At 28.7% G+C, this 14,007-nt stretch overlaps 1 protein-coding gene across 3 annotated transcripts in view; it reads left to right on the top strand.

Annotated features, from left to right (window-relative positions):
• hgsnat (heparan-alpha-glucosaminide N-acetyltransferase) overlaps positions 1-13,815 on the top strand; it is a 74,582-nt gene extending 60,767 nt beyond the window's left edge. For all 3 annotated transcript variants that reach the window (XM_061976906.2, XM_061976907.2, XM_061976908.1), the window contains one exon: positions 12,732-13,815. In XM_061976906.2, the coding sequence (XP_061832890.1) occupies positions 12,732-12,913 (182 nt within the window). In that variant the 3' untranslated portion in view covers positions 12,914-13,815. The remainder of the gene's footprint in view (positions 1-12,731) is intronic.
• Positions 13,816-14,007: the final 192 nt, after the last annotated feature.

Genomic DNA, 14,007 nt, shown 5'->3' with positions numbered 1-14,007 from the left:
ATCTAGTTGTACATAAATACTGTAATTTATACACATACATCTAGTTGTACATAAATACTGTAGTTTATACACACATACATCTAGTTGTACATAAATACTGTAGTTTATACACACATACATCTAGTTGTACATAAATACTGTAGTTTATACACATATACACTGTAGTTTATACACACATACATCTAGTTGTACATAAATACTGTAGTTTATACACACATACATCTAGTTGTACATAAATACTGTAGTTTATACACACATACATCTAGTTGTACATAAATACTGTAGTTTATACACACATACATCTAGTTGTACATAAATACTGTAGTTTATACACATACATCTAGTTGTACATAAATACTGTAGTTTATACACACATACATCTAGTTGTACATAAATACTGTAGTTTATACACACATACATCTAGTTGTACATAAATACTGTAGTTTATGCACACATACATCTAGTTGTACATAAATATTGTAGTTTATACACACATACATCTAGTTGTACATAAATACTGTAGTTTATACACATATACATCTAGTTGTACATATACACTGTAGTTTATACACACATTTAGTTGTACATAAATACTGTAATTTATACACATACATCTTGTTGTACATAAATACTGTAGTTTATACAAATATACATCTAGTTGTACATAAATACTGTAGTTTATACACACACATCTATTTGTACATAAATACTGTAGTTTATACACATATACACTGTAGTTTATACACACATGCATCTAGTTGTACATAAATACTGTAGTTTATACACACATACATCTAGTTGTACATAAATACTGTAGTTTATACACACATTCATCTAGTTGTACATAAATACTGTAGTTTATACACACATACATCTAGTTGTACATAAATACTGTAGTTTATACACACATACATCTAGTTGTACATAAATATTGTAGTTTATACACACATACATCTAGTTGTACATAAACACTGGAGTTTATACACACATACATCTAGTTGTACATAAACACTGGAGTTTATACACACATACATCTAGTTGTACATAAATACTGTAGTTTATACACACATACATCTAGTTGTACATAAATACTGTAGTTTATACACATATACATCTAGTTGTACATATACACTGTAGTTTATACACACATACATCTAGTTGTACATAAATACTGTAGTTTATACACACATACATCTAGTTGTACATAAATACTGTAGTTTACACATACACTTCTAGTTGTACATAAATACTGTAGTTTATACACACATACATCTAGTTGTACAGAAATACTGTAGTTTATACACATACACTTCTAGTTGTACATAAATACTGTAGTTTATACACACATACATCTAGTTGTACATAAATACTGTAGTTTATACACACATACATCTATTTGTACATAAATACTGTAGTTTATACACATATGCACTGTAGTTTATACACACATACATCTAGTTGTACATAAATACTGTAGTTTATACACACATACATCTAGTTGTACATAAATACTGTAGTTTATACACACATACATCTAGTTGTACATAAATACTGTAGTTTATACACACATACATATAGTTGTACATAAAAACTGTAGTTTATACACATACATCTAGTTGTACATAAATACTGTAGTTTATACACATACATCTAGTTGTACATAAATACTGTAGTATATACACATACATCTAGTTGTACATAAATAATGTAGTTTATGCACACATACATCTAGTTGTACATAAATACTGTAGTTTATACACACATACATCTAGTTGTACATAAATACTGTAGTTTATACACACATACATCTAGTTGTACATAAATACTGTAGTTTATACACATACATCTAGTTGTACATAAATACTGTAGTTTATACACATATACATCTAGTTGTACATAAATACTGTAGTTTATACACATATACATCTAGTTGTACATATACACTGTAGTTTATACACACATCTAGTTGTACATAAATACTGTAGTTTATACACATACATCTAGTTGTACATAAATACTGTAGTTTATACAAATATACATCTAGTTGTACATAAATACTGTAGTTTATACACACATACATCTATTTGTACATAAATACTGTAGTTTATACACATATACACTGTAGTTTATACACACATACATCTAGTTGTACATAAATACTGTAGTTTATACACACATACATCTATTTGTACATAAATACTGTAGTTTATACACATATGCACTGTAGTTTATACACACATACATCTAGTTGTACATAAATACTGTAGTTTATACACACATACATCTAGTTGTACATAAATACTGTAGTTTATACACACATACATCTAGTTGTACATAAATACTGTAGTTTATACACACATACATCTAGTTGTACATAAATACTGTAGTTTATACACACATACATCTAGTTGTACATAAATACTGTAGTTTATACACACATACATCTAGTTGTACATAAATACTGTAGTTTATACACATATACATCTAGTTGTACATATACACTGTAGTTTATACACACATCTAGTTGTACATAAATACTGTAGTTTATACACATACATCTAGTTGTACATAAATACTGTAGTTTATACAAATATACATCTAGTTGTACATAAATACTGTAGTTTATACACACATACATCTATTTGTACATAAATACTGTAGTTTATACACATATACACTGTAGTTTATACACACATACATCTAGTTGTACATAAATACTGTAGTTTATACACACATACATCTAGTTGTACATAAATACTGTAGTTTATACAAACATAAATCTAGTTGTACATAAATACCGTAGTTTATACACACATACATCTAGTTGTACATAAATACTGTAGTTTATACACATACATCTAGTTGTACATAAATACTGTAGTTTATACACACATACATCTAGTTGTACATAAATACTGTAGTTTATACACACATACATCTAGTTGTACATAAATACTGTAGTTTATACACACATACATCTAGTTGTACATAAATACTGTAGTTTATACACACATACATCTAGTTGTACATAAATACTGTAGTTTATACACATACATCTAGTTGTACATAAATACTGTAGTTTATACACACAAACATCTAGTTGTACATAAATACTGTAGTTTATACACACATACATCTAGTTGTACATAAATACTGTAGTTTATACACACATCTAGTTGTACATAAATACTGTAGTTTATACACATACATCTAGTTGTACATAAATACTGTAGTTTATACAAATATACATCTAGTTGTACATAAATACTGTAGTTTATACACACATACATCTATTTGTACATAAATACTGTAGTTTATACACATATACACTGTAGTTTATACACACATACATCTAGTTGTACATAAATACTGTAGTTTATACACACATCTAGTTGTACATAAATACTGTAGTTTATACACACATACATCTAGTTGTACATAAATACTGTAGTTTATACACACATACATCTAGTTGTACATAAATACTGTAGTTTATACACATACATCTAGTTGTACATAAATACTGTAGTTTATACACACATACATCTAGTTGTACATAAATACTGTAGTTTATACACACATACATCTAGTTGTACATAAATACTGTAGTTTATACACATATACACTGTAGTTTATACACACATACATTTAGTTGTACATAAATACTGTAGTTTATACACACATACATCTAGTTGTACATAAATACTGTAGTTTATACACACATACATCTAGTGTTACATAAATACTGTAGTTTATACACACATACATCTAGTTGTACATAAATACTGTAGTTTATACACACATACATCTAGTTGTACATAAATACTGTAGTTTATACACATACATCTAGTTGTACATAAATACTGTAGTTTATACACACATACATCTAGTTGTACATAAATACTGTAGTTTATACACACATACATCTAGTTGTACATAAATACTGTAGTTTATGCACACATACATCTAGTTGTACATAAATATTGTAGTTTATACACACATACATCTAGTTGTACATAAATACTGTAGTTTATACACACATACATCTAGTTGTACATAAATACTGTAGTTTATACACACATACATCTAGTTGTACATAAAAACTGTAGTTTATACACACATACATCTAGTTGTACATAAATACTGTAGTTTATACACACATACATCTAGTTGTACATAAATACTGTAGTTTATACACACATACATCTAGTTGTACATAAATACTGTAGTTTATACACACATACATCTAGTTGTACATAAATACTGTAATTTATACACATACATCTAGTTGTACATAAATACTGTAGTTTATACACACATACATCTAGTTGTACATAAATACTGTAGTTTATACACACATACATCTAGTTGTACATAAATACTGTAGTTTATACACATATACACTGTAGTTTATACACACATACATCTAGTTGTACATAAATACTGTAGTTTATACACACATACATCTAGTTGTACATAAATACTGTAGTTTATACACACATACATCTAGTTGTACATAAATACTGTAGTTTATACACACATACATCTAGTTGTACATAAATACTGTAGTTTATACACATACATCTAGTTGTACATAAATACTGTAGTTTATACACACATACATCTAGTTGTACATAAATACTGTAGTTTATACACACATACATCTAGTTGTACATAAATACTGTAGTTTATGCACACATACATCTAGTTGTACATAAATATTGTAGTTTATACACACATACATCTAGTTGTACATAAATACTGTAGTTTATACACATATACATCTAGTTGTACATATACACTGTAGTTTATACACACATTTAGTTGTACATAAATACTGTAATTTATACACATACATCTTGTTGTACATAAATACTGTAGTTTATACAAATATACATCTAGTTGTACATAAATACTGTAGTTTATACACACACATCTATTTGTACATATACACTGTAGTTTATACACACATACATCTAGTTGTACATAAATACTGTAGTTTATACACACATACATCTAGTTGTACATAAATACTGTAGTTTACACATACACTTCTAGTTGTACATAAATACTGTAGTTTATACACACATACATCTAGTTGTACAGAAATACTGTAGTTTATACACATACACTTCTAGTTGTACATAAATACTGTAGTTTATACACACATACATCTATTTGTACATAAATACTGTAGTTTATACACATATGCACTGTAGTTTATACACACATACATCTAGTTGTACATAAATACTGTAGTTTATACACACATACATCTAGTTGTACATAAATACTGTAGTTTATACACACATACATCTAGTTGTACATAAATACTGTAGTTTATACACACATACATATAGTTGTACATAAAAACTGTAGTTTATACACATACATCTAGTTGTACATAAATACTGTAGTTTATACACATACATCTAGTTGTACATAAATACTGTAGTATATACACATACATCTAGTTGTACATAAATAATGTAGTTTATGCACACATACATCTAGTTGTACATAAATACTGTAGTTTATACACACATACATCTAGTTGTACATAAATACTGTAGTTTATACACACATACATCTAGTTGTACATAAATACTGTAGTTTATACACATACATCTAGTTGTACATAAATACTGTAGTTTATACACATATACATCTAGTTGTACATAAATACTGTAGTTTATACACATATACATCTAGTTGTACATATACACTGTAGTTTATACACACATCTAGTTGTACATAAATACTGTAGTTTATACACATACATCTAGTTGTACATAAATACTGTAGTTTATACAAATATACATCTAGTTGTACATAAATACTGTAGTTTATACACACATACATCTATTTGTACATAAATACTGTAGTTTATACACATATACACTGTAGTTTATACACACATACATCTAGTTGTACATAAATACTGTAGTTTATACACACATACATCTATTTGTACATAAATACTGTAGTTTATACACATATGCACTGTAGTTTATACACACATACATCTAGTTGTACATAAATACTGTAGTTTATACACACATACATCTAGTTGTACATAAATACTGTAGTTTATACACACATACATCTAGTTGTACATAAATACTGTAGTTTATACACACATACATATAGTTGTACATAAAAACTGTAGTTTATACACATACATCTAGTTTTACATAAATACTGTAGTTTATACACATACATCTAGTTGTACATAAATACTGTAGTATATACACATACATCTAGTTGTACATAAATAATGTAGTTTATGCACACATACATCTAGTTGTACATAAATACTGTAGTTTATACACACATACATCTAGTTGTACATAAATACTGTAGTTTATACACATACATCTAGTTGTACATAAATACTGTAGTTTATACACATATACATCTAGTTGTACATAAATACTGTAGTTTATACACATATACATCTAGTTGTACATATACACTGTAGTTTATACACACATCTAGTTGTACATAAATACTGTAGTTTATACACATACATCTAGTTGTACATAAATACTGTAGTTTATACAAATATACATCTAGTTGTACATAAATACTGTAGTTTATACACACATACATCTATTTGTACATAAATACTGTAGTTTATACACATATACACTGTAGTTTATACACACATACATCTAGTTGTACATAAATACTGTAGTTTATACACACATACATCTAGTTGTACATAAATACTGTAGTTTATACAAACATAAATCTAGTTGTACATAAATACTGTAGTTTATACACACATACATCTAGTTGTACATAAATACTGTAGTTTATACACATACATCTAGTTGTACATAAATACTGTAGTTTATACACACATACATCTAGTTGTACATAAATACTGTAGTTTATACACACATACATCTAGTTGTACATAAATACTGTAGTTTATACACACATACATCTAGTTGTACATAAATACTGTAGTTTATACACACATACATCTAGTTGTACATAAATACTGTAGTTTATACACATACATCTAGTTGTACATAAATACTGTAGTTTATACACACAAACATCTAGTTGTACATAAATACTGTAGTTTATACACACATACATCTAGTTGTACATAAATACTGTAGTTTATACACACATCTAGTTGTACATAAATACTGTAGTTTATACACATACATCTAGTTGTACATAAATACTGTAGTTTATACAAATATACATCTAGTTGTACATAAATACTGTAGTTTATACACACATACATCTATTTGTACATAAATACTGTAGTTTATACACATATACACTGTAGTTTATACACACATACATCTAGTTGTACATAAATACTGTAGTTTATACACACATCTAGTTGTACATAAATACTGTAGTTTATACACACATACATCTAGTTGTACATAAATACTGTAGTTTATACACACATACATCTAGTTGTACATAAATACTGTAGTTTATACACATACATCTAGTTGTACATAAATACTGTAGTTTATACACACATACATCTAGTTGTACATAAATACTGTAGTTTATACACACATACATCTAGTTGTACATAAATACTGTAGTTTATACACATATACACTGTAGTTTATACACACATACATTTAGTTGTACATAAATACTGTAGTTTATACACACATACATCTAGTTGTACATAAATACTGTAGTTTATACACACATACATCTAGTGTTACATAAATACTGTAGTTTATACACACATACATCTAGTTGTACATAAATACTGTAGTTTATACACACATACATCTAGTTGTACATAAATACTGTAGTTTATACACATACATCTAGTTGTACATAAATACTGTAGTTTATACACACATACATCTAGTTGTACATAAATACTGTAGTTTATACACACATACATCTAGTTGTACATAAATACTGTAGTTTATGCACACATACATCTAGTTGTACATAAATATTGTAGTTTATACACACATACATCTAGTTGTACATAAATACTGTAGTTTATACACACATACATCTAGTTGTACATAAATACTGTAGTTTATACACACATACATCTAGTTGTACATAAAAACTGTAGTTTATACACACATACATCTAGTTGTACATAAATACTGTAGTTTATACACACATACATCTAGTTGTACATAAATACTGTAGTTTATACACACATACATCTAGTTGTACATAAATACTGTAGTTTATACACACATACATCTAGTTGTACATAAATACTGTAATTTATACACATACATCTAGTTGTACATAAATACTGTAGTTTATACACACATACATCTAGTTGTACATAAATACTGTAGTTTATACACACATACATCTAGTTGTACATAAATACTGTAGTTTATACACATATGCACTGTAGTTTATACACACATACATCTAGTTGTACATAAATACTGTAGTTTATACACACATACATCTAGTTGTACATAAATACTGTAGTTTATACACACATACATCTAGTTGTACATAAATACTGTAGTTTATACACACATACATCTAGTTGTACATAAATACTGTAGTTTATACACATACATCTAGTTGTACATAAATACTGTAGTTTATACACACATACATCTAGTTGTACATAAATACTGTAGTTTATACACACATACATCTAGTTGTACATAAATACTGTAGTTTATGCACACATACATCTAGTTGTACATAAATATTGTAGTTTATACACACATACATCTAGTTGTACATAAATACTGTAGTTTATACACACATCTAGTTGTACATAAAAACTGTAGTTTATACACATACATCTAGTTGTACATAAATACTGTAGTTTATACACATATACATCTAGTTGTACATAAATACTCTAGTATATACACATACATCTAGTTGTACATAAATAATGTAGTTTATGCACACATACATCTAGTTGTACATAAATACTGTAGTTTATACACACATACATCTAGTTGTACATAAATACTGTAGTTTATACACACATACATCTAGTTGTACATAAATACTGTAGTTTATACACATACATCTAGTTGTGCATAAATACTGTAGTTTATACACATATACATCTAGTTGTACATAAATACTGTAGTTTATACACATATACATCTAGTTGTACATATACACTGTAGTTTATACACACATCTAGTTGTACATAAATACTGTAGTTTATACACATACATCTAGTTGTACATAAATACTGTAGTTTATACAAATATACATCTAGTTGTACATAAATACTGTAGTTTATACACATACATCTATTTGTACATAAATACTGTAGTTTATACACATATACACTGTAGTTTATACACACATACATCTAGTTGTACATAAATACTGTAGTTTATACACACATACATCTAGTTGTACATAAATACTGTAGTTTATACACACATACATCTAGTTGTACATAAATACTGTAGTTTATACACACATACATCTAGTTGTACATAAATACTGTAGTTTATACACACATACATCTAGTTGTACATAAATACTGTAGTTTATACACATACATCTAGTTGTACATAAATACTGTAGTTTATACACACATACATCTAGTTGTACATAAATACTGTAGTTTATACACACATACATCTAGTCGTACATAAATACTGTAGTTTATGCACACATACATCTAGTTGTACATAAATATTGTAGTTTATACACACATACATCTAGTTGTACATAAATACTGTAGTTTATACACACATACATCTAGTTGTACATAAATACTGTAGTTTATACACATACATCTAGTTGTACATAAATACTGTAGTTTATACACATACATCTAGTTGTACATAAATACTGTAGTTTATACACACATACATCTAGTTGTACATAAATACTGTAGTTTATACACACATACATCTAGTTGTACATAAATACTGTAGTTTATACACATACATCTAGTTGTACATAAATACTGTAGTTTATACACACATACATCTAGTTGTACATAAATACTGTAGTTTATACACACATACATCTAGTTGTACATAAATACTGTAGTTTATGCACACATACATCTAGTTGTACATAAATATTGTAGTTTATACACACATACATCTAGTTGTACATAAATGCTGTAGTTTATACACACATACATCTAGTTGTACATAAATACTGTAGTTTATACACATACATCTAGTTGTACATAAATACTGTAGTTTATACACATATACATCTAGTTGTACATAAATACTGTAGTTTATACACATATACATCTAGTTGTACATATACACTGTAGTTTATACACACATACATCTAGTTGTACATAAATACTGTAGTTTATACACACATACATCTAGTTGTACATAAATACTGTAGTTTATACACACATACATCTAGTTGTACATGAATACTGTAGTTTATACACATATACATCTAGTTGTACATAAATACTGTAGTTTATACACATACATCTAGTTGTACATAAATACTGTAGTTTATACACACATACATCTAGTTGTACCTAAAAACTGTAGTTTATACACACATACATCTAGTTGTACATAAATACTGTAGTGTATACACATACACTTCTAGTTGTACATAATACTGTAGTTTATACACACATACATCTAGTTGTACATAAATACTGTAGTTTATACACACACATCTAGTTGTACATAAATACTGTAGTTTATACACACATACATTTAGTTGTACATAAACACTGTAGTTTATACACACATACATCTAGTTGTACATAAACACTAGTTTATACACATACACTTCTAGTTGTACATAAATACTGTAGTTTATACACACATACATCTAGTTGTACATAAATACTGTAGTTTATACACATACATCTAGTTGTACATAAATACTGTAGTTTATACACACATACATCTAGTTGTACATAAATACTGTAGTTTATACACACATACATCTAGTTGTACATAAATACTGTAGTTTATGCACACATACATCTAGTTGTACATAAATATTGTAGTTTATACACACATACATCTAGTTGTACATAAATGCTGTAGTTTATACACACATACATCTAGTTGTACATAAATACTGTAGTTTATACACATACATCTAGTTGTACATAAATACTGTAGTTTATACACATATACATCTAGTTGTACATAAATACTGTAGTTTATACACATATACATCTAGTTGTACATATACACTGTAGTTTATACACACATACATCTAGTTGTACATAAATACTGTAGTTTATACACACATACATCTAGTTGTACATAAATACTGTAGTTTATACACACATACATCTAGTTGTACATGAATACTGTAGTTTATACACATATACATCTAGTTGTACATAAATACTGTAGTTTATACACATACATCTAGTTGTACATAAATACTGTAGTTTATACACACATACATCTAGTTGTACCTAAAAACTGTAGTTTATACACACATACATCTAGTTGTACATAAATACTGTAGTGTATACACATACACTTCTAGTTGTACATAATACTGTAGTTTATACACACATACATCTAGTTGTACATAAATACTGTAGTTTATACACACACATCTAGTCGTACATAAATACTGTAGTTTATACACACATACATTTAGTTGTACATAAACACTGTAGTTTATACACACATACATCTAGTTGTACATAAACACTAGTTTATACACATACACTTCTAGTTGTACATAAATACTGTAGTTTATACACACATACATCTAGTTGTACATAAACACTAGTTTATACACATACACTTCTAGTTGCACATAAATACTGTAGTTTATACACATATACATCTAGTTGTACATAAATACTGTAGTTTATACACATTTAATTAAATTGTTTATCATTCAGGCTGTTTACAATTCAGTTTTTGTATATCATTCAGTTGTTGATTATTGTTTACTCTTCAGTTGTTTATCATTCAGGCTGTTTACTCTTTAGTTGTTGTATATCATTCAGGCTGTTGATTATTGTTTACTCTTCAGTTGTTGTTGATTACTCTTGAGTTGATTGTTTACTCATCAGTTGTTTATTGTTTACTATTCAGTTGTTGTTGATTGTTTAATCTTTATTTGCTGATTGTTTACTATTCAGTTGTTGTTTATTGTTTACTATTCAGTTGTTGTTGATTGTTTACTCTTGAATTGTTGTTGATTGTTTACTCTTCAGTTGTTCTTGTCGATTGTTTACTGAGTAGTTGTTGTTGTTTGTTTACTCTTGAGTTGTTTATTGTTTACTATTCAGTTGTTTACTCTTCAGTTGTTGTTGATTGTTTACTCTTCAGTTGTTAATGTTGATTGTTTACTTTAAAGTTGTTGTTGATTGTTTACTCTTCAGTTGTTATTGTAAATTTTTTACTTTAGAGTTGTTGTTGATTGTTTACTCTTGAGTTGTTGTTTATTGTTTACTATTCAGTTGTTGTTTACTCTTCAGTTGTTGAGTGTTTACTCTTCAGTTGTTAATGTTGATTGTTTACTTTAAAGTTGTTGTTGATTGTTTACTCTTGAGTTGTTTATTGTTTACTCTTCAATTGTTGTTGATTGTTTACTCGTGAGCTGTTGTTCGTTTACTATTCAGTTGTTGTTGATTGTTTACTCTTGAATTGTTGTTGTTGATTGTTTACTCTTCAGTTGTTATTGTCGATTGTTTACTATTCAGTTGTTGTTGATTGTTTACTATTCAGTTGTTGTTTACTCGTCAGTTGTTGTTGATTGTCTACTTTGTTGTTGTTGTTGTTGTTGACATGGTCCAGGCATGAACTCCATCCTGGTCTACGTGGGCCATGAGGTGTTGGAGGACTACTTCCCCTTCCGCTGGCAGATGATCAACACTCAGTCTCATGCTGAGCATCTCTCACAGAACCTGCTGGCAGTTTCTTGCTGGCTCCTCATCTCATATCTGCTCTACAGGAAGAAGATCTTCTGGAAGATTTAGAAGCTTCCAGAAGATCTGTTTGTTTGTTTGTTTGTTTGTTTGTTTTTCTCCATCTTTGCTCAAAACCTCTTTAGGAAAAGAAGGCTGCATTTGTGTTTCCTTCTTCATTCTTCTGAACAGGACTCTCATGGTCCTCACACACACATGACTTGTCTTCTGAACAGGACTCTCATGGTCCTCACACACACATGACTTGTCTTCTGAACAGGACTCTCATGGTCCTCACACACACATGACTTGTCTTCTGAACAGGACTTTCATGGTCCTCACACACACATGACTTGTCTTCTGAACAGGACTCTCATGGTCCTCACACACACATGACTTGTCTTCTGAACAGGACTCTCATGGTCCTCACACACACATGACTTGTCTTCTGAACAGGACTCTCATGGTCCTCACACACACATGACTTGTCTTCTGAACAGGACTCTCATGGTCCTCACACACACATGACTTGTCTTCTGAACAGGACTCTCCGGGTCCTCACACACACATGACTTGTCTTCTGAACAGGACTCTCATGGTCCTCACACACACATGACTTGTCTTCTGAACAGGACTCTCATGGTCCTCACACACACATGACTTGTCTTCTGAACAGGACTCTCATGGTCCTCACACAACACACATGACTTGTCAGGAAGAACCAAGTCAGACCTTCTCTTGCTGGACTTGTGAGGGACGGACTTGGTAAGACTTGATTGATCTAAGTCATGTGACCAGAGTGGAGATGACTTAATCATCATTTTCCTATTCATTATTTTTCATCTCATTTCTTTTGTCTCCATCAAAAGTCTGCAGTCAGTCAACAAATGTAGTTCAACACATCATTTGTTTATTTCAGACTAATTGATGCACTTTAAATGTTACAATTTTATTAAAATGATTCTTTGCTGGAAGTTGATCATATTTCTTTTCTTTCATGTTAATAGCACGTTGTGCAGAGGTGTACTTACAACCATCTTCCAGACATGTGCTGGTGCTAACAAAGTAGTTGACCAACACTACTGAAGGGAATTCTCAGTCCTTATGAGAGACAAGAAGATGTTTGTAATGCACTGGAAACACAAACATGGACATAAGTCCACTTA

This window comes from Nerophis lumbriciformis, linkage group LG16 (genome assembly GCF_033978685.3).
Source record: "Nerophis lumbriciformis linkage group LG16, RoL_Nlum_v2.1, whole genome shotgun sequence".
Classification (NCBI taxonomy): Eukaryota; Metazoa; Chordata; class Actinopteri; order Syngnathiformes; family Syngnathidae; genus Nerophis; species Nerophis lumbriciformis.
Note: the sequence above shows the minus strand (reverse complement) of the source record. Positions and strands in the feature narration are given on the sequence as shown.